Source organism: Mus pahari, chromosome 5 (genome assembly GCF_900095145.1).
Source record: "Mus pahari chromosome 5, PAHARI_EIJ_v1.1, whole genome shotgun sequence".
Classification (NCBI taxonomy): Eukaryota; Metazoa; Chordata; class Mammalia; order Rodentia; family Muridae; genus Mus; species Mus pahari.
The window spans coordinates 67,144,766-67,167,889 of NC_034594.1; the positions used below are offsets into that span (position 1 = coordinate 67,144,766).

The window sequence follows — 23,124 nt, forward strand, 5'->3', positions numbered from 1 at the left end:
ACTTTGTCCTTGATCTCCTGTCTCATCTACATCCCATCATCCATCTGTCCTCTGCTCAGGACACAGACCTTAAATCTTCTTCACTGGTCAGATCTAAAAGTAGAGGCTGCAGATGGGACAGATGTCTTACCTGTGGTTAGGTAACAGGGACATAGTGCAGTTGTAAAGGGATGTCAGATGTTATATCCCAGTCTTCTGCCCTCCCTGGATCGCTGGCATCTCACTATCCGCACGTATTTTGTACTGTTGAGTCGATTCATCCGCCTCTCAGTCTTCAGGGTCCCTGGCGTAGCTTCTAAGGTCTGGGGACCCCTCTGTCCTCTCTCCTAGATTTCCACTTTTTTTTTTTTGACAAGTGTGGCCTGCTTCTTGGGGGACAGATGTGGCACCCTGGAAACTGCCTTTGATGTTTGTGTGACAGCATGAATTATGCAGTGTGCCCTGTGCACTGGCTGCTGCAGCTTGCTTTGCCTGTGGCATTCTGTCTGTGGCCCGTTCACCGGTATTTAAGGGAATTCCCACTGTTGTATGTAATCTGTCAGACAGGGTTTTGAGAGTCATTTTAGCATAATTTGTTCTAATTAAAAGATTCCACGTGAGGTCTTCCCTGTGGGCCCCCAGCTGCTGCAGCCTGACGCTTGCCCTGGGTAAACACCATCTTAATTCTGGTCGTCCCCCAGCACTCCAACAGACGGGACAAACAAACACTTCTGGCCAAGTCTTCTCAAAACCGAGAGAAGAGCGGGGTGGGGGTGGGGGTCAGGAAAGGTGATCTGAACAGACACCTGGATCTGGACAGAGGGATGTCTGACAGACAGCTGCCAGGAGTTGGCTAGAAGGGCAGAAGCCCAGGCTGCCCATGTGCCACCTCCCACAGGTTACTACCCTCCCACAGGTTACTACCGTCCCACCTTTACTGCACAGATCCATCTGGGGCCAGCCCCAATTCCCACTATCTTTAAGAAGCACAGGAGCACAGAATCCTGTGGGACACATAAGTAAAATGTGTGTGTGTGTGAGTGCATTATATGGCCTCTTATCACACAAACATTCCCCTGCGGTGCTCCATGATAGCAGCCAAGGAGAGAAGCCCGAGGGCTTTCCATCAGGTTTTCTTCTTACATAGTTGACACAAGACCCTTCTTTTTGTAATCACTATCTACCACCTAATTGCCACCACCACCCCCAGGCCCACCTCTGTTCTGTTTGTTGGGGGTGGCAGCAGCAGCTAGCCTGATGGCAGCAGTTCAACAGAGCCTGGAAGCTTTAGGATCTACCTCCACCTGCACTGTGAAGGGCTTGTCTTCAGGCCCTTTTCTCTGCCCTGTTGTCCACCCTGAATTAAGACTTAGGCTTCTGAGAACTTTTCAGTCCTTCCCCTTTTGACACACAGGTACCCCTGGGGCATCTGCCTCTAGGCAGCTGTGAGCCGCTCCTAATTAGATAGATGACTTTGTAGTGGGTAAAACTGGGAGGCAGGAGTTGCTGACTAAATTAAGAGGAGAAGGCAAGGGGAACCCATTCTGTGAGATGGAATGCCCCAGTGCTTTATGGCTATTACTGTTGTGTGGCTTTACATTTAAATACCTGAGGTTTAAAATTAAACGTCTAATAGAATTTGGCATTGCTAACGTGAGCCCAGCATCTGCCCTCAGAGAAAAATCTAGACAGCTCTGTTCAGGGTTTCAAATTGCTGTCTGCTGGCTTGCGAGCAACAGCAGGGATTGGATCCCTCTTCCACTAAGTACTACATGCTGTGCTGGGTAATTTTTTAAACGCAGAGTATATTCGTCTTGGACTTCTGCACTGGAAAAGGCTGTTCCAGTAGTACATGAAAAATTAATTTTTTTACATTTTTCCTCACTCTCCTAAGTGTTTGACAGAAGTAATTTTTGCAGCAAGAGAGAATAAAAAACTGGTGGCTGTAAATTCCTGTCCTGGAACCTCTTGTGTAGATTCTTTATGGACCCAGAATTGATCTACACGTCAGATCCTGTTGTGGTCTGAACTGTTTATCACCGTAATGGCAGTAGTGAGCCCGAGAACACCAACTTATAATCCTGGGTGAAAGAAATTGGTGTTTGCAGTCAATGAAGAGGAGCTTAGCATTATTGATAGATTCAGAACAATTATCTCTGCAACAACTATTGGCCAAGGGTTTCCTCGACTCTTACTGGAAGCCTGTGATTTTTTGATTTTTTTATTAATCATTTCCTTATGAGTAATTTTCTCTGGAAGTGTTAGGCAGGAGTGAGTATTCCTGCTGTGAGCAGGGGCCCTGGAGGGCCATCTATAGCAAACTTGGTTGTCATAGCACACTTCAAGGCAAGGTGTTTGTTTTAGATGCATCACCTCCATGCCAAGGGCAAGAGCCAGTGACACACACACACACACACACACACACACACAACCTGCATTAGTCTTCCAGTGTTCTGGAGTGTCTGGCCCAGTCTGCCTCTCCCCCACCACCAACACCCATACCCACATTGTCCCTTGCAAGTGCCAGTCTCCTGATGGCCCTGGCTGTGGCTGTTGCTATGGCAACAGCACTCTCAACCCCCCTACCCCCTGCGGCTGTCAGGTTGTTCTGATAGCTCCACCCCTTCGCAGATTGCTTCAATCCAACAGTTTATCTTCTGCCTCGATGACTGGCTGCCATGGTGAATGCATTCCTTCATACGACTCTTCAGCGCGCTGTGGTTCCCTTCAGGCTCCCTGGCTCATACAGCTTTGGCAGTGTTAAGCACAAACACCATCTATGTGTCTATGGGGAAGTCATATCTGACATCTGTGTGCGTGTACTTCTACCTGTGAACCTCCATGATTGGGCGGGGGTGGGGGAGAGGAGTCCTGTGTGTGGGTCCTTATTAATTATTTGTCTTCCTGCCAGGACCAATGGTTGTTATAACACAGTGAGTCCTGATATGGAAGTACTTGAGGTTTGCTAATTTTCAAGTACTTTCCCCATTGTGGAAGTCTTTTGCTCTTTTAATACGCCGTAGCTCTGGTAATTGTCTGCACTTTGTTTTGTTGCTATCTTGTGGCTTCTGCTGTGTCCCACCGAAGAAAGGTCAGCAACTCTGCGTTTGAGAGCAGGAGGACTTCCCGCAGTTGCACTGTCCCCATGGGCCCAAGGATAAGAACTATGCCTTCTTTAGTTTGTTTTGATTTGTTGGTTTGGGGTATTTGTTTTTTAAGCTTTGCAGTTTTGTCTTCGGGTATTGTGCTGGCAAATCTAGAACCTGACCAGCAGGTGGTGGTAATAGGACACTGCTGGGCTTTGATCTAGTCATTTATGCACCTTTAAATGGGGGAGGGCTAGAATGTGTTTCATGCCTCATATCTGACATTCCTTCTCTGAGAACCATGACTCCCTAAGACCATCCCCTTAATAAGAATCCACATTCACACAGGTCTTTCTTATATTCTTTTCCCTATGTGTTTTTGTTTTTCTGAGGCAGAACTCACATAGAGTTAAGATGTAGTATCATACAAATTACCGGGGGGGGTGTTTTGTTTTGTTTTTTGTTTTTATTTTTGTTTTTTGTTTTTTTTAAGAATACAGAGTGGAAGAGAGAAGTGTTTTCTCTTCTTCCAAGGCTCCCGAGTGCCCCCCATCAGTCCTTCCCAAAGCCTCCTGCATTGGGGAACCCTGCTTCGCGTCAGCCTTCAGCCCTGTGCTCTCGTGGCTCAAAGCCTGGCACTCCTGTCTAAGCCCCTGCAGGGCAGGGGGCTGCTCCATCCACCATGCTAGGCGGCCTCATTAGAAGGATGACCCAGGTTCCTTTCTCTGCAGGTGGTTTGAGAGAAAGCAGAAGCTTCCTGGGTAGCCAGCCACAGGGGAAAGGGTGGATTTCTTTCCCTCCTGATCAGAATGCTATGACTTTGTACTCTGCCTCCTCCGTTCGTTCCTGGCTATCAGCTATTTCCAGCAGTAGCTGCTGACCCAGAAGAAGTAGGACAACCTCGTCACCCCAGTCCCTAGGACAAGGAGCAGTGACTTTTATGCCTGAAGGCCAGCAGGGCTCTTACCACCAACAGGTAAAAGTCTAGGAATGTTTGAAATAGATGGCCAATGCCATGGGTCATTATAGCCCCCTCCCTCAGAATCTTCTAGACCACTGGTTCTCTTCAAGGGGTATTTTAATCCTTACCAAGGGGATAGCCATTGATGTCTGGGGCATCCTTGGTAGTAACAGTGGTTGGGGAAGGAGGATCAGATGATAATAACCATGGCTGGAGATAAGAAGAGCTTTCTGAGCCAGAGTTAGCTGAACCCACACAGCAGTAGTGCCTAGGCCTGGGCTCCTTTCAGCAGCTACCCCACCTCGCCAGGAATCAGAATTCTTCCAAGAAAATGGAAGCCAGCTTCCTTTTCTTTGGGAAAGTCACTTCAAGGCCTTTTCCTCAGTCTGAATGCTACACAGCTTCTCCCAAAACTGCACCAGCAGTATCTGTGCCATCAGGAGCTCACTGGCATTCCAGTTGCCACTACCAGTGGGCACAGCACGGCCTTGACTAAATAGTCACTATTTGACAAGGCCTCCTAGTTAGGGTTACTGTTGCTGTGATGAAACACCATAACCAAAAGCAGCTTGGGGAGGAAGGGGTTGTTTGCCTTACATATCCTGAGTCACAGTCTATTAGTGGAAGCCAAGGCAAGAGTTCAAACTGAGCAGGAACTTGGAGGCAGGGGCTGATACAGAGGAAGACCGAACAGTGTAGGCCTCTTTTGAGATGGAGACGTGGATGTAAAGGACATGTACTCTAACCAGTGGAGAGACATCAGGCTGGGCCCGCATCTGCTTTGCTGATCATGCCTCAGTTGGCTTACCTGCTCCGAGGATACTATATGGGGTGGAAAAACCACTTATATCAAGGACTGGGAAGACCCTGCAATAAGGAGAGGGCTGGCCTGGGCAGCCTGGGCCTGCTGCCACTGCTCAAAGGAGCAGAGAGTGTGAGCCTTGGCTAATCCTCTGTCTCCAGGCTTGAGCTAAAAGTGGGTCAGAAGTTAGAACTAGTGGTCTGAGTTCCTAGTGGTTCAACAAGCCTCATATAGGAACAGCTGAAGGGGGCTCCAAGCACTAACAGGCAGGAGCCAAGCACAGCTTGTCTGCGGCATGATCCCAGGACCACTCAGCCCCTTTGCAGAATTACATCTCCGGCATGGTTTTAGCAAATTGGGATGTATTAAGAGCAGAAAGCAAACAGCAGGAGGCAGGAGGGCTTCAAAACTATCTCCTGCTGATAGGATACTAAAAGATGGAGGCTGGGGTTACATGGTGGCTACAACTTTCTCTTTGCCCTAGCCTCAGGAATCCCATCCTTCCTGCTCTTCAGAATGGCTCTTAGTCTACCTGTGCACTGCCATCTTAGATTCTGTTTAAAAACACCTCTAAGTCTCTGGGCCGTGTCTAGAGTGGAACATTTGGAAAACTGAGACAGAAGATTGCCGAGAGTTTCAGGCCAACGTGGGCTAACAACATGAGGCCCAGTCTCTAAAGTCATAACTACCAAGTACTGGGATGACAGCTGGAGACGTGATTCATGTGGTTGAGATAGACCCACATTGGCGTGTTCCCCAGTACTTTGGAACATGTGGCCATTTGGGCAGCCTAAGTGGAGAGACTATCAGCTGAGTACTGGCTAGCAAACATTCTCCGCTCTTTCCTGACTAAAGCAAAGGCTGCAATGTGACCCTCAGTCTCCATCTTGGAGCTGTGACTTCCTTCTTCAATGGGCTGTGACTAAACCTCCACAGACCTTTCTCCCCTAAGTCACTTTGTCAGAATATTTTATCATGGCAACAGAAGAGACTTAGACAATGAGTCATGAATAAAACCAGAGGCAAGTTCAATGCATGTCTGTCTAGGTGACCTGTATTTCACCACTGCCACTTCTGCCCTTTGTCCCACAAGTGCTTGTTGACACTTTACTATGTCACCCCACCACCCTGGGCTTGGGACTGAAATAGGAGCCACACAATTCCAGAGTCTCTCCCAGATGGAGAGAGAGAGAGATAATCAATGAGGAGACAAATTGAAATGTATTTGTCAAGCGAGGAGACCGTGAGAGTAGGCAGAAGATGTCTTCATGATCGGGCTAACCTGCACTCTTTCATGCCGCATGCCCACAACACATGGTTGATTCCTTCAACAGATCCAGACTGCCCTCTGACCTGGTGCCTTTGCTTGAATCCTCAACTGATCAGAAATACTTAGAGAAAAGTGTGTATCTCTGCTGACAGGTATAGACTTGTCATTTTTCCCAAAGCATAGCACCCAGGTACTTGTCATCTGTGCTGTATTGGGTATTCAGTGGTCTAGAGAGGGCTTCAGATACATAAGAGGATATGTATAAGCTCCATATGAGGGACTTGAGCATCCACTGTTTGTGGTATCCCAGAGGGCTCTGACACCAATCCTTTCCAGATACCAAGGGAAGATTCCATTAGTAAGCACATCACCATGTGCATTGAGGCTCTAAAATACATTGGTAGTGTTTCCCAAGGAGAGAGACACGTCACATGGGCCTCAGTGCTGTCAGGACCTCTTTAACCTTGAGAGCATGTGGCATATACATAAGGGGTGTGTGGTGGCTGAGACATGGCTCAAAGGCATCCTTGGAGCTCGGGTGGGCGTCAAGGTATCAGGTAGTGGTGAGGCACAGGGCTCCAAACAAGGTCCTGACAAGGCAATAAGTAGTGCACCCATGTGTAGTGGCAGACCAGGGCAGGAACAGCAGGGCAGTTTGTCTTGTCTCCCATCGTCTTCCCTGGGCTCTGTCCAGTACCACCATGACACAATTTGTGCTGTTCCTCAGTCCCCACTTTGGGAGCTGTCTTAGGATGACTATTGCCATAATGAAACACTGTGACTAAAGCATCTTGGGGCAGAAATGGATTATTTGGCTTACCCTTCCTCACCGTTCATCATTGAAGAAGTCAGGAGAGGAGCTCAATCCTGGAGGCAGGAGCTGATGCAGAGGCCATGAAGGGGTGCTGCTTACTGGCTTGTTCTTCGTGCTTGCTCTGCCTGCTTCCTTATAGAACCCAGGGCCACCAGCCCAGGGTGACACCACCCACCATGGGCTGGGCCTCCCACATCAATCACTAATTAAGAAAATGTTCTATTCTGTAGAGTCTGCAGGCTTGCATACAGCCAGATCTCCTCAGTTACGGCTCCCTCCTCCCAGATGGCTCCAGCTGGTGTCAAGTTGACACAAATTTGGGGTTTTTGTTTGACTTTAGTTTAGAATACAGCATGCTTCAGCCCCCATTAAAGATTGGCGGGAAAGCATAAGCAATGTGTTGGATGTGTGGATTATTAAGTTTAGAGAAAACTGGGTGATTTTTTTTTTTATGCATTCTTGACAAGATTTTGTCCCGTGGTTGGATGCTACTCATAGGCCTGGAAAATGCTCACTTGTAATTTTTGTGGTTTTGGTGAGAAAGCCAGCAGTGTGGGAAGCTTTAACCCTGCCCTCTCCTGCAGTCATCAGCTGTTGGCATAAAGTTTGTTTCGTGTGTGCTTGCGTACATGCGTGCATGTGCCTGTGGCTTTATGAAATCTCAAAGCCCACTCCACTGATATGTTTCCTTCAGCAACTCCACACCTCCTAGGTCTTCCTAAATGGAGCCAAGTGGGGACCAAGTATTCAGAGCTGGGGACATCTTACTCAAACCACCAGACTCCCCAACTCTAGAAATCTTTTTTTCTTTAATATTTACGGGTGTTTTGCCTTGCATCTACATCTGTACCCAGAGGCCAGAAGAGATTGTTGAATCCCTTGGGGTTGGAATTAAAAACAATTATTAGCTGCCATGTAGCTGCTGGGAATTGAGCCGATAGCCTCTGGAAGACTGGCTAGTGCTCATAACTACGGCTCCAGCCCGCAGAGTTTTGAATTTCAAGCGCATACCACCACACTTGGATTTTTTTTTTAAACATGAGCTCAGAGAATTGAACCTGTGTGGCAAACACTACTGACTGAGCTGTCTCTCCAGCCCATGGCAATATCCGGTAGGTTTTCAGCCTTCCCTTGCTTCCTGTGTTAGAAGCTGTAAATGTATAGACCTTAAGGGCATCTGATAAAATAAGGCAGGAAGATGAATGATGGAAGTGAGCCCTGAGGAAGAGCAGTTAGGAAAGCCCGCGTGAGATGACTTCGAGGACATGGGCTCGCAGAGGTGGAGGTGGGCTGTGCATCTACTGGGGGCCAGCCTCGGGTCCACTGTGTGCTCCTCCGTGCGTGTTTATAGTCTATAGCCTTGCATTCTTAAACTTCTGTCACTGGACGTATCTTATGCTAAATCTCTGCCTGATTATCTGACAGATAAGATTATTAACAGAAAGTGTTATTAATATTAATTACACAATGATACTAAAAATTTTATATGGCAGAAGCAGATGGTTATTTAAAACGAGTTAAGTTTTAGCCTTTTTTATGAAGAAGCATTTAAACATATTTAGTTATAAATGCTATTTTAATTGACACATTATTTCTACAGTGGGGGCTTTAAAATCTTACTGCAGTTGCAGAGGAGGGTTTCTGTGTATATCTCAGTCTCTTAAAGTGTGCACTTACTTGCAGAAAAGCAATCCTAATGCTGTTTCAAAGACAGGGCTGGAGAGGGCTTTATATGAGGATGCCTGTGGGTATCACAGCTGCTTAGAGTTCAGGAATTCGGCACCCATGTGTGAAAAGTTGTCTGAGGCATTTGTCATGGTAACAGCACTCTGGATCATCTTCTCTAGGTGGGCATACCATCATTATTTTAACTTTCTCAATCCTTTTCTGGATTGTGCACATAGCTGAGGTGAGCATAGAAACTTGAGAAGTATTTCCTACAGACGGAGCAGAATTCCTTTAGAAGCGTCGAAAGCTAAGCCCAATTCCTCAGGACTGGAAACTCTGCTTTAAACCAGCTGTTGGCCCTTTGTTTGACATCAAATTTTGTATTAATGGAACCAGGTGAAATAAGCCACACACACCCCCAAGCCGAACCCTGACCCTCCCCTAGCTAAGACTACAGCCCCAGGCCTTTCTCCCCGCCTGGTAGCTGGCTGGAGTCCAGACGTTTGTTTTCATAAGTGATGAGTTGTGTCTGCAATATGAGCAGGCTCACACTTGCATGCGTGGTGTCACTGCGGTTTCCCCAAGAAGCCTGTGTTAACGTCTAACTGTAAGAAGTGTAGCCTTAGCATAGCAGTCGGGAGTCCCATGCGGGACAGAGTTCAACATACAGTTATTCACTCAAGCAGGCCTCACCTCGGCTGCCTCGCTTTGTCTCCCAGCAGAGGTACTGGACTCCCCCATGCATTTGAAGCTGAGCATGCCCAGTGGGGTTCCCATAGGCACCCACCTTCTATAGAAAGCCTGGGAGCCCTGCACGCTTTGCAGTATCAGCAAACTTGATTTTGTTTTTGTTTTTGCATTTTCCTCTGCTGCTCATGAAGAACCAAATAAGACCAAGACCAGTCCTTCCAGTGGCCTGCGTCCCCCTGGAGGAACCGGCAGAAGCCCCTAGTCTGCAGCTTGTTCGTTCAGTCCTTTGACAGTCATAGCACCAGGATTCAGGATTCGGGGCCTCTGTTCCCAAAGAATGGAAAGTTCTGCTGGGAGAGAGAAAAGATAATGACGTCTGTTGCCTGAAAGAAGGTGTCCCATGGTCTGGAACTAGAAAGTGCGCACGGTGGGGTGAGGCTGCCGCTGAGGGAGAGCTTTTGCCTCATCTATATGAGGCCCTGCATCCAGTCCCCACTGCCTCAGAGGGTGAGGGATTGGATCAAAGGATGACACCTCTTTCCTCCTGCTCCGTAGCCATGATCCAGTTGGGAGACACTAAAAATAGTCAGGAAGCTCTTCACCTGAAAGTGAGGTGCTCTGTAAGTCAGAGCCTCTCTGGCTGTGTGAGCCCTTCTCTCACTGCTGCGATCACGTCCATGACAAGAGCAACTGAAGGAACAAAGGTGGTGTTTGGGCCTGTTCTGGGGTAGGCACTGTGGCAGGAGTGTGAGGCGGCTGGTCACATGGCATCTGCAGCCAGGAAGCAGAGGCAAATGCTATTTGGTTGCCTCTCAGCCCGAGGCCCTCAACCCAGGGAACGATGCTGTACACGTTTAGGGTGTATCTTCTCACTGCCACCTAAACTAGAATCAGTGTTACAGGCATGTTCAGAGATCTGGGTGATTCTAACTATGCCAATTTAATGATATTAACCATCACTGTGAAGGTCTATGCTGGAGTTTGAGAAATGGAACATAGAGTGGGCAGATGCATCTGGTCTGGGTTGTGGTGCTGGTGTGTCTGGGTAACTCTGGAGTAAGAAACTCCTGGTACCTGGCCCAGATTACTCACCTGGGAAAAGTTTTCTCACCTGGTAGTAACTGGCCCTCCTCCTGCTCAGCAAGACCACTCGCTCCGGCTGTCAACCAGCAGGACGATGGGAGTGCCAAGCTTGAGGGTGGAGTGGGCAGGTGTGAGGAGTTAGGGAAAATGAGCAGTGGTCTGAAGCCTTGTGCAGTAATGGGGATCGGAGGCGGGTAGTGCAGCCTAGGAGAGGGATCCAGTCATAGAGTCCTGCAGTGTGTGGAAGCAGGAGGAGACGGGGTCCTCCCAGGCTTCGGAGGCTTAGGTAGTTGCTGCTTTTAACCTCACCCTGGGGGATCAAAGGCAGCGGTAGGGGAGAGGAATGGGAAAGAGGCGTGCTTTGATGGGTAGCGATCCAGATCCCACCTTTCCTGCACCCACTCCTGACCCTGCTGCCAGCCACAGCAGGCTGGGGCTTTTGCTTAAGGAAAAAGAAGGAAATGTCAGTTATTATGTTTTGGAACACAATCTTATCTTTTTGTTTGATTTTAAAGCAATTTTCCCAAAGATCAGGTCTGACTGAAGTGTATTGACAAAATTTTAGCCATGATGAAGAAAATGCTTCAAACCCCAAGAAGTCTGACCCTGGTTCTTGGAACTCTTTGATGGATCCTTCTTTCTCTCTCTTTCTTTCTCTCTCCCTTTCTTTTCAAGAACAAAGCTCAAATTCCAAAATCAGTGTTAGGAGTAACACAGTGAAGTTTACTGGAGCAAATGAAGTCTGTTCTGTTTTGTTTTGTTTTATTGAGTGCTTCAATATAATGCTAAATTAATCATTGTTCTTTGCCAGAAGTGATATTACCGTTACTTCTCTTCCCTGTACAAAAGAAGTTAAACCCGAAACCTTGTACATGGGAGGTTATCCCCTGCGACTGCACTGCACCCCACCACAGTCCTGGTTATTAAACGTTGGAGTTGGGCTAAGGAACTGTCCCCTGGTTATTTTTCAGATATATTTTTATTTTATCTGGGTGAGTGTATGCCTCACATGTGCAAGAGCCCATGGAGGCCAATAGAGGGCATCAGACCCGCTGCGGCTGGAGTTACAGGTGGTGTTGAGCTGTACCCTGTGGGTGCTGGGAACTGAACTCAGGTTCCCCTGAAGAGCAGAAGTCTTAACTCCGGAGCCACGTCTTAGACCTCCTCTGTATCCTCAATTTTGAGGTGGAAGAGACACGAGGCCACCCTTTTCTGGTGCTACTGAATCATTTCAGGAACTTGTGCTTCATCCAGCAGCTCAGATGGTGGGTGCTCATCTTCTCATGGGCTCCGCATTGGTTGTGTTTGATGTAAGTGGGCCAGCGTACCAGATGACGGCGTTAGCATACCAAATTGTCAGTGCTCAATGACCCTCTTGCCCCCATCCCCCACCTGCAGCATCGGGGTCAGAGCCGGGGTAGACTCACCTGACTTGCTCAGGCTGCAAAGCCTTGGCACCAACCTGTGTGAAGTAAGAAACCATCCTTAGCAAAATTCAAAGAGTGGGGTGCTCAGGAGTCATCGCCGAAGTCTCCGCCTACTCACTTCTTAGTCTCATAGAACAAATTCCCCAAATGTAGATGGCATGTTTGAAGTGTGCCTTTATCAAAATTGTTTATATCATTCAAAGACAGTGCATGTTGAAAGCAGGTATCTTGCCAAGTGATATAAACCATAAAACTTTAAAGAGCCGCTGCGTCTTTGCATCAATCTGTCACACTGAAGAATAGGATTGCATTAGTCTAAGAGAATTGCATTACAAATTTTTTGATTTGTTTAGGCAGAATCTCATTGTGGCATGGCTGCCATCCCCCTGACTCAGCTCCCAGGGCATCGGGATTGTGAGCACAGGACAGTGCATCTAGTTTTTCTGTTTTTGTTTTCCAACTGATAATTTTCAAATGGTTTTGTTCCACTAACTTTCCCAGGCCCAAGACAGAGCTGCCCTGGCTGTCTAAACGTGCGTGTATACACACACATCGTGGGGGTGGGCAGAGGGGTGGCCCTGTTAAATCAGCAGTTCTCTGTTGTTCCCACACATACCCTTCCTGAGTGTCATCAGTGCTATGGTTCTCGAAGGCTGAGCCTCACCTGTCTTGTCCCACAACTCAGCCACCCTTATTGCTACAGCTACAGGGCTGTCTGTTCAGGGTCACTATAGATTAGTTCCAAGAGGAACCAAAAACCCTCAAAGCATTCCCTGTGAGCAGAGATTGAAGGGCAGGGCGTCCTGCCCACTGGGTAACTAACCTCTGTCCCTTGACTGAGCTGATTGTCAGAGCCCAGGTGTGGCAGACAGGCTGAAGAACGGAGACTTCCGGGCCTTCCTTTTGAGGCACCGGACACCATGATGTTATCTGTCTTCTGTGTCTACAGTATGCCACCCACCCTCAACAAAGGCTTGGGAACCACAAGGCTCCCTCCTCGTGACCCACCTGCCTGCCTCTTGTTCAGGAGAAATCACACAGCGGGGTTTCAGACTTCATAGGTGTTTACAAGGTGATGTTTTCTTGAGTATCAACAAGGGCAGAGTGAATTTTACAAATTAGCATTTGATTTCACTTAAAAAAAAAAAAAAAAACGCCTGGTGTTTTCCGTTAGCTTCAAACATAACAAAAGGTTACATGCAACCCCCAAGGGAAAGTAAGTTATAATTTATCATCATAATATGTTGGCAATTTATTCCCCATATTACTCTGGCTGTAAAGACATGGAGGCAGATTTATCAACTGGTAGTTAGAAGCCCTGGGTTTTATGTTCACCTGTGAGTCTACTACATGTGGGTGTACTGGGTATATTGGTATTTTCTGCAAAGACTTGATTTTGTTCTTCATGCTGTGTGTGTGTGTGTGTGTGTGTGTGTGTGTGTGTGCGCGCGCGCGGGCGCACGCACGAGCGCGCATGTGTGTTTCATGTATATGTGTGCATATACACGTGCAGGCCAGGGGTTGAAGCTGGCTGTCTTCCTTGGTCATTCTCCATCATGTGTTTCAGACAGGGTCTCTTGCTGGCACTGGAGTTGGCCAGTTTGGCTCAACTGGCCGGCCCAGGAGCTCCTGCAATCCTCCTGTCTCTGAACCCCTAGTGCTCAGGTTGTAGACATGTACCATCACACTGAGCTGGTCCATGGAGATGGGGGATCTGAACTCAGGTCCTCATGCTTGCAAGGCAAGCCACTTTAGTGACTGAACCATCTCAGCAGCCCCTGGCATGGTTTGTTTGTTTGTTTGTTTTTTATTAAACATCTATCCAGTCTTTGGTGTCTTCTATACACCAGTCACATTAAATAAGATTAAAAGTAAAGGGGGTGGGGGGCTGGAGACATCACTTAGTGGTTAAGGGCCCTGCTTGCTTTTCCAGAGAACGCAGATTCAGTTCCTGCCACCAATCTGTAAGCAGCTCCAGGGGATCTGATGCCTCTCCTCTGACCTCAGACACTAGGCACACACACACACACACACACACACACACACACACACACACACAAATACAAACAGAACACCTATAGACAAATAAATCTATATGGAAACATAGAGCAAGTAGGGAAACACTAATACATAAGAGACGGGCACAGAAGGTGAGACCAAGGTGGAAGGGAGGTGGCTCCCACCCCCATGGCTGCTAGAACTGGGGCGGGCGCTGCCTGTGGTCTGTCTCACAGTGTGTCACACAGCTTTAGTCATGGCATTTCTGAAAGTGAATCTCCCTCTCTAGCAGTCACCAAGACTTTCCCTAAGAAATAGCCACTCTTTAATAGAAGCAGTGCCTGCTGACTGCCCTGGTGGGACACCTTGAGGTTAACCCTGCTGGGTGGTGGTCACTAGAGAATGCTGTCTGCGGGTGTTGCATAGTCTTCAGGACTGATGGAGACTGAACTGTAGTGTTGTCACCCCTAACCATCCCAGGTCTCCCCAACCTCGGGCTTTGGCTCAGTAGGCAGCAGTCACTGCCCTCTCGCTAATTAATACAGGTTCCCCAGAGCCTCTGCACTGCAGGCTAGAGCTATTTTATTTACTGTGGGTATTATGGCCTCTGTGCAGAGCCTGGCTGGTGAGAGAGTGAGTCTGTCTGTCCATCCGTTCCATCTGGTACTTCACTGGCCACATGGCAGAAGGCCCATGTGTTGCTACTTCTTCCTGTGTGTTTGGGGATGGGCGTGGGGTCCTCCTGGACCAGGCAGAAAAGAGAACAGGTGTGGCGGGTCCAGAGCAGGAGTTGAGGATTGGCTGTTTCACTTGGGAAGAAATTAAAATTAAACTGTATGTTGTAACCATGGCAACATAGCCTGGGGCCAGCCTGGATTTTGAACTGCATCTCTTACTGCCCTTATTTTGGAACCATGTCACATAACAGCCTGACTGTCCCCCAAAAATCATTGGTGGGGAGAGCTCTGGATTTTTAGAAACAGTTTAGTAGTGTGCATCCAGTACCCTGTAAGAAGCTATTTTCGTGGACTCATGCCTTAAAGACTTCCATGATGTTTAAATGCACAAAAGTGTTGATTTGTGACTTAAAACTGAAGCCCATGTAAGCAGTCGCAAATAGTCACACCAGCCTGTAAGCTGAAAAAGAGAAAAAGAGAATGAGTCATATTGCTTATGTTTTTGAAATGTAACCCTGAATTTTGGGGGCATAATGTCAAAAGGAACTTGAGTCCTTTCCAGGCCTGTGTTTCTGTAGGTCAGGTCCATGCAATGCTGTAGTATCATCAGAATGTGGGAGTTAAGAGGCTGGGCGGAAAGGAAGCAGCTACATATTTGCATATTTGGCAAGTTATGTGTGTTTTGCACAGAACTAAAAAACTGGACCTCTTCAGGACCCTGGACAGGGACATCCAAGGCCTAGCCATCTAAACCCAGCCTTCCCTTGGAAGCAGCTGGGGACATCACTTCTTTCCTCCTTGTGACTTTCTATAGAAACAGCTAAGTTTCCAAAAGTGAGTGGAATTGTGCTATCAACGAGCAATCACACATCTAATTAACCTCTGGAGTTCTCTCCTTGTCGGCGTGCCTGGTCTCTCCCCGTCTGTTTCAGCCAGGGCAGCCAGCCCTCTTTGGGAAACAGACTCTTTGTAATTTAGCAGCTGTAAGCACCAAACTTGAAAAATGGCTGTGGCTGATTATGTAAAAAGAGATGAGACTAGAAGGGAATGGGAATCTCTTGAAATGATTTCATTCCCACCTCTGTGCCCTGCTCAGCCTGCCTTTACGTCTTTCCAAGTACACTAGATTAATTTAAACTTTGTGCAGCTTGCATTCAGCTAAAAATCAACTAGAGAACGGCTTGATTTTTGACCCTTAAATATCAAATCCTGACTGACAGAGCCCGTTGCTTTCCTCTGTGGCACAGGCTTGCCCCAGCTTCCTTGGACAATCCATGTGTGATCCTCTGAGTCGGGGGATGCAGTTTGCTGCCCACATGTCTTTATACTGAGGGTACATTCCCCAAAGCCTCCGGTTATGAACAAGACCCAAGAGAAACGCAGAAACCCACAGAACGCAAGAACAGCGTGATGCGGAGGGGGCTCTAACACAGGGAAGCAGGGGAGGGGAAGATTTCGCTGACCCCAGCGGGAAGAACCGTCAACCTGCCTCTGTATGGAGCCACAGGCTGGCAAGGGTGGGGCAGCCACTTCACTCTCTACCCTAAACCCAGTGCCCAAGGATTCCCCCAAACTGCTCCCCAATCTCCCTACACTTCAAAGTGGATTTTTTTTTCTTACATTTATTTAATAGCTTAATACAATGACCTTCTCCCACCCCTTAAAATCTACTTCTTTTTAGGTGAAATTTGCATAAAGTACTTAACTCATTTGAAGTGTAACTTAATAGTTTCTAACATAGCTACAGGTCTCTGAAACCTTCCCTAAGTCACCCTCAGGACATTTTTACTACCTGAGAAGAGAAGCCCTAGACCCTAAATAGTGATCCCAGTTTGTGTCTTTTTAAGGTAAACAGTGAACGCACTCTGTGCCTTTTTAAAGGGTGTTATGAACGTATTTGGTAACGAGAGCTTTATCTAGCTGGCAAGCAGCTCTCTTAAATCCCAACTTCCTCTGCAGAGCCCGAGATGTAATTGAAAGTGGCCGGGAAGGAATCATTCTCCCCTGGACCCTCTTTCGGAGCTGGCCCCTCCTATTGTGCGTCTTCCCTCCCTGTTTTTTTGTAACTCCATCTGACACTGTGTTGTCTTTTCCTTTCCCCCAACACCTGTCATCTTCCTCGCCCCCCGCCGGGTCCCTCTGCCCCTTCTGACATTGTATACCCCTGCGTGCGCGGCAAAAGGAAGCACACAATAATGGCAGTCTCTGAAACATCTTCAGAGATGGGAGTGAAGTCAGCCTCCTCCCGCTGCCAGCTCCCTCAAAAGCTCCGTGCTCAGGGCGATGGTTTGAACTTCACTTCACACTCACCTTTTAACAGGGACCCGGGATGTTGTGATTTCCTCCGATGGCAAAGGTGGCCTCTTCTTTATTTACCAGCCGACACATCCCTCTGAGCCTCAGAAGGGACAGAGGCCCTATTAAAGATCCAAATGAGTCTCCCATTGTTGACCTTGGATCAAAGCAAGTGGCCTTTAATTTTCTACTTCCCACAATGACTTGCTGTTGAGTTTGTGGAAGGCCTTAGCCCTCAGCGGTTTCCTCTGGCAGTACCAAATGGCTCCGTCTTTGAAAATCCTGTATTCTTTTAGTACAGGGGGAAAAAAAAAAAAAAAACTAAAAGATTTTAGCAATGTGTTGTACCTAACACAGCCAAAGAAGCAAAGGTACCTGTGGGCACTGCAGAGCTGTCAGCACCTACACTGCACATGCCACCTTGTCCCTTTCTCTCTTCAGGTCTGTCCTTCCCCCTTTTTGTTCATGGAAACATGTGATTCTTAGGAACACATGGTCTAAAGCATTTTGTATACGTTTGATGATAGCCACTCATCTGGATTATGGTGGCTCATAGGAGTAAGTTCACATCTTCCTGTCTTCAAACCACGCCCCTGAGGAACAGTGGGTGGAGGTGGACTTCAGGAAGCCCCCAACCCCCGTAATGTCTGATGCAGCAAGTTCCAGAGCTTTGGAGGACACAGGGCAGGTATAGTTAGGGGTTCACATACAAGGTCAGTACCAAGAGTGATTCTTAAGAGTCCCAATGTTCCCAACAGGCACATCCTGGCTCCCGGCTCACTAATGCAATGGGATGTAGGAACAAGAAGCTGGCACCCTGTCTGTGGAAATGCGCCTGGATATGAGAAACCCTCTCTACACCTGGCAGAGGCATTTCCCTAGATGAGCTCCCCCACACCCAACAGTCCATCGAGATGGGCTCAGCTAATGATCGGCTGGGCAGATAATCGGAGGAGAGTTAATTGTGAGGTTCGATATAGCATCTTGTCGGCAGAGATAAGTTGTCACGTTTTCCACTTGAGCTGAAACTAAATGATTGTAAAATAAGTTATGAGTGTCCTTGGGCCTGTCTGCCGGAATGATAGCTAAGAATACATTCCTGGCCCATCAGTCTCGAGCAGCCTGCTTGATATTTATGCGAGTGGAATGTTATTTTATTCTCCCTCTGGTCATGCTTGTCAGCTCCCCGAGTGAAAAGTGAAACTGCTTCTTTGACTCATACTTCACATGCCGGAGCTCCGAGAGCCTGCAGATTGTGATCATTATTGCTCATGTTATATATTTTGGGGGGTATGTGTTGAACATTGATGCCCGATTGGGAAGAACTAATAGCCAGCATTGAACACATAGGATGGGCTAACCCTTCCTGGCTCAACAACCATATCTGGGGGATCCCTACACCAAAGCAGATTCAAACATGAACTACTGAGGCACCGGGTTTTTTTCTTTCATTTTTAATTTGGTTGCCTTGCTTCACCTTGCTTCTCTCCTGTATTTACCGCCGTAGACGGAAGTCTCTTGTCTTACTGCCTGGTAATTGATACAAAATGAGATGCATTCTTCATAGGCAGCCAGGAGAAGTGGTGGGCTCTGAGGGTGGGGCTAAGGGGCATCTTGTCAGGCGGGAGGAGCAATGGGGAGTGAAGAGGCTCAGGGTAGAAGCCTTACATCTGACTGCTCGTATTTTAGAGCAGGGGAGGTGGATATGAAACAGTTCCTGGGGATTCTCAAGCTGTGAGAGTCAGGACATAAATACTTAACGCTGCAGGTGCCTGTGTGTGGAATCCAAGGAACAAGGAACTCATCCCCGTGTCCACAAGGCTGCTGTCAGTCTGGCCACTCAGGTCTCAAGCCAAGGCCACTTTCCCTGTCTCTAGTGACCAAGGGACATGTTCCCTTATGATTCCCATCATCCCTCACTGTCGCCACAGTCTTCTCAGTGCCTGGTTGCATCAGCCTTAGGCTCTTCTGCCAGGCCCTGGTGCCTGGCCTATCATTTGTTCCCTCAGGTATCTGTGTGCCTTGGTTTCCCCCTTAGCCTGGTGATGAGGCAGAACTCGTGGAAGGTACCACATCAATGCCTGCCCTACTGGTAGGATAGGAAAGCTGGGTAGGGGTAGATTCCAGGCCCTGGGCCATGGACATTTTACACAGTGGCACATACAGGGGGGGGGAATAGTAAGAGTTATCTCCTGCCTCCATCTTTGTATGAGCAGGAAAGGCCTCTGGGCTTCCTTTTGAGGTCTTGTGCCCTGTGAATCCCAGGGCACACAGCAGTGACTGGTTCAGTCCCTTCCTTGTCTGGGAGTAAACATAAAGGCTCTCAAATGTCAGGTTTGCTTTCTGACTCCTGGTCAGACCCAGAAGCACTTCCATGTCTTCCACAGTAAGACAACTCTTGCTCTTTTCTGCCCACGCCCTCCTCATGACACGGTAGCACTGACATCTTCCCATTAGTCTCAATCGCTGGGCCCTGAGGGACCCCTCCTCTGGCCCCAGAGCCACAGTCCTTATGTGTGGATGAGTCCTCTCTCATCCCTGTGTTTATCTGTAGGGTTGACATGTCTGCTGCAGATGGGGTTCCTCAGCATTCTGTGCTCCAGGAGCAGGACCCAAGAAAAACAGTCTTTTATGGAAGGCATCAAGCAAGAAATTAGATAGGCATTCTTTTCAGGCCTTAGACATCGGCTCCACGGGGACAGGGGTTCTGCCCTTTATTCTTTGACAGCGGCTGGCTCAGAGAGCATGCTCGGTAAGTGTAGGCTGAGTGTAAGGGAGACTCTCTCCCACTGTTAATAGATCCCATTCATGACTGTAGTCATTTACCTAAAAATAGTTTCCAGACAGTTGGAAACTTGCAGGACAGTGGTGGACACAAAAGCATGCTTGTGGTGAGTTTTCAAGGACATGGCAGAATTGATGGCACTCTGCTGTTCCACTGGGGACCATAGGTCCCCTCCCGTCTGGACCAGTACCTTAGCCAGTCAGTTCTTTAGTAAAACTGGCAAATGCAGGCAGAGTTGCCCATGGCTGCTGTCCTGGTGAAGAGAGTAAATGCAAGCCCTGGGCCCATGAAGCTGACACCATAGCCAGCCAGTGATGCTCCTTCAACAGACACTTGTCTCCACGTGGAGAGTACCAAGCCAATGAGGCAAGGAAGGGCAGATGCTATGGGCCAGCCTCTCACAGGCTTCCTCCTTGTGCTTCATGGTTCCCTCCCTACCTTCCTGTGCAGACCTCACTGCGGCCTCCCATCTGAGGAGGGAGGGACAAACCACAGTAGATGCAGGAGAAGCAGATGCTGCCCCTGGAGACCTGCCCACTGAAGTGAGCCTTCTCAGAAGCACTCGTGAGAACAGCAGTGGCCAGCAGTGAGAAGGGGCGCTTTAGTGAACTGTGCGTGCTTCAGAGAACTGCAGAAATCAAGGAGTAAAAGGGAGACTAGAAACGACAGTGCACAGACAAGGATTCATGCATGTGCTCTAAGTGTCTCCGAGAAACGGTGGTATGTGTTGGGAGTAGTTTAATTACAGTGCACCTCCCACCCGTATTAAGCATTATAGGACACTTAGGGAAAAGGGAGCCCTCATTGCTCTGAAGTTAGCTTTAGACTGCTCTCCCCAGTGCAGTGTCCACACTCAGACCCCCAGAGCAGAGATTTAACATAGTAGCTGAGGATGAAGAACTACTGACTGTCACAGAGGTGTCAGTGTAAAACTAAAGGACCAGGACAGTGGGACACCCAAGCTTATTACATGGAAAGGTATTTGCATAGTAGCAGCAAGTGGTTTTGCCTCCCTACCTGATGAGTAAGCCCTATAGGGACAAGACAGGCATGGACCACTGTCAGTGGGCCTGGTACACACAATGTGCACCAGAGGGGCCATCTTTTTAAATCTGTGCATGAAATATTTTTTAAAAAGCAAAAGTGTTCAAGCACTAGTAACACACAGAAGGAGTGCTTTAGGATAGGTGACCATCTTGGAATCTGCTAACTGTTCAAGCAACTAGATGAGGGCTTTGGGAAAACAGACTGCATGTTGGTTGGTTGGTTGGTTGGTTTTAGTGGTGATGGTTGCTGGTTGGTTTGTTGTGTTGGTTGTTTTGTTGTGTTGGTTGGTTGGTTGGTTGGTTGGTTGGTGGTTGGGTTGGTTGGTTGAGTTGGGTTTTGTTGAGCCTGGGGTCTCACTATGTAGACCAATCTGTCCTGGAACTCTCAGATTCTACTGCCTCTGCCTCATGAGTGCTGGGATTAAAGGTGTGTGCCACTGTGCCTAGCTAGACGCTGTTTTAATTTAAACCCTGACCTTCACCACCACCTAAGCCAGCCTGCCAAACCACAGGCTGAAATGGGCCTCAGGATCGATGGCTAACTGGAGAACAAATCACCCAGGGGGGAGAAGCAGGTGCATGAGCTAGAGAGCATGGTAGAAGTGGGAGGGCAGCAACATCCAAAGATGGAGCAGAAGGTGGTGTAGGTATCTAGTGCATACTGTGGTGCACATCAGCAGGGATCTTAGAACAGTTTTTTAGTGGTGGATCCCCAACTTTCAGAAAGAAGGAGCCAAGTGGATAGGAGTCAGTGCAGGCCTTTCTGTCCTTGGACTGGTGACTTAGCAAGCTTCGGGTGGGGAGAGGTGCGTCACCCACGCTCCTCTGGCCCCTGCTCAGGGTTCTGTTCCTTTTTTTTTTTTTTTTTTTTTTTTTTGTTTTTCAAGACAGGGTTTCTCTGTATAGCCCTGGCTGTCCTGGAACTCACTTTGTAGACCAGGCTGGCCTCGAACTCAGAAATCCACCTGCCTCTGCCTCCCGAGTGCTGGGATTAAAGGCGTGTGCCACCACGCCCGGCTGGTTCTGTTCTTTCCCTGTACATCTGTCTCTTCCCAATCTTCCAGCACCACTTTTGCCTTCTCTTTGGTAAAGGTAAATAATAAACTGGGTTTCATTTATAGTAAGTTACTGTATGTGCACACTGGCTTTAAAGTTTGAGGGACTCCTTGGCCTGCAGCTACATGGTATTGACTTGGAGACACTCCTGCAGACTCTTGGTGACTCCATGGCACGTTGTACCACCTCTCAGTAATCACAAAATAGAGTCACAGCCATGTGTTGTGCCGCAGGGAGAAGGTGGTCGGGGATTGTTCATCCTCTGTGTATAGTTTCACAGCCACTCAGGACAAGTCTCTGTGGCTTTGCATGTGTCCGTTTCTCATGCCTGGTGCAGCAGGGTCAGAAAGGGAAGGAAAGGAAACATTTGGAATCGGAAGCTCACCGCCCTGCTTTCCAAGATGGCAAGTGTGAGCCTGAGGTTCCAGCAGTCCAGCCACACAAAACAGAGGATTTCCTGCTTTGGGCTGGGAGGTGCACAGAACAAAAGTGCTGTGACCTGCTCATTGCAGAGGCCCCGGGCCTCCAACCCAGCCACCTTGTGCAAGGTGTCTCAGGAAAGACCTCATGCCTTACACTGGAGGATGTTGCTTGAGTGAGTTTTTCCTCCTTTCCTTACTCTGAGGTCCAAGTTCACCTTTGCCTTCTTTTGCCTTTTCCGGTTCGGCCGCAGACACGGGGCTGGGTGACTCGGTGTGTTCCAGCCCAAGTATCTCCAGCAGCACCAGCCCCAAGCTCGACCCACCCCCCTCCCCCCACGCCAACAGAAAGAAGCACCGGAGGAAGAAAAGTACCAGCAACTTCAAGGCTGACGGGCTCTCGGGCACTGCTGAAGGTAAGGGGCCTGGGCTCCCAGAGTGAGTGTCTGCACTGTGGAAAATGCCCTTGCTTGTGACACGTCTACTGTCTACCCGCTGGCCAGATGTGGGCTTTCTGAAATGGCTCCTGCAAGGGAACTTAAATGTTTTTATTCCACACCTGCATGTGGAGATAGGTGTACACCTGCACACACATACATACACATGCATGCACACACACACAAAATGAGAGATATGAATGTAACTAAACTACAGAAATGTTCAAAAGAGAACCAAACTTTCAAAATGCTGTTGTATTAACACCAAGTTTTGTTGGTGAGATAGACAATAGCAGAATTCTGTCTTGAGCAAAGGTTTTTGAGCCTTGTCACTCAGAACCTTCCTCTTTCCTTCTACCAAGGCTTTTCCTGAATATTCTCCCAGTTAGAATGTTCAGAATTGTGGATTGCATGATGCTACTCCCAATAGGGAAAGTGGTTTTGTGAGCCCACAGCACAAAACGAGCAAGAAGGACCAGCGTGACTCAGCAGGCTTTCCCATCATTTGTGAGGTGGGCCATGTTGTTTTGGGTGTCGTGAGGAGACCTTGCAGCATCGGGGTTCCTGGCAGGGCCCGAAGCGCTTCTCCTTCACCAAAGTTGACCCGGTTTTGTCTCTGCAGCTTCCTGCT

The 23,124-nt window shown here is 48.3% G+C and overlaps 1 protein-coding gene across 12 annotated transcripts in view; it reads left to right on the forward strand.

Annotated features, from left to right (window-relative positions):
* Agap1 (ArfGAP with GTPase domain, ankyrin repeat and PH domain 1) overlaps positions 1-23,124 on the forward strand; it is a 436,093-nt gene that overhangs the window by 307,776 nt on the left and 105,193 nt on the right. For 6 of the 12 annotated variants that reach the window (XM_029539053.1, XM_029539054.1, XM_029539047.1 and 3 more), the window contains one exon: positions 22,290-22,472. In XM_029539053.1, the coding sequence (XP_029394913.1) occupies positions 22,290-22,472 (183 nt within the window). The remainder of the gene's footprint in view (positions 1-22,289; positions 22,473-23,124) is intronic. The other 6 variants (XM_021197517.2, XM_021197519.2, XM_021197518.2 and 3 more) reach the window with 1 other exon arrangement.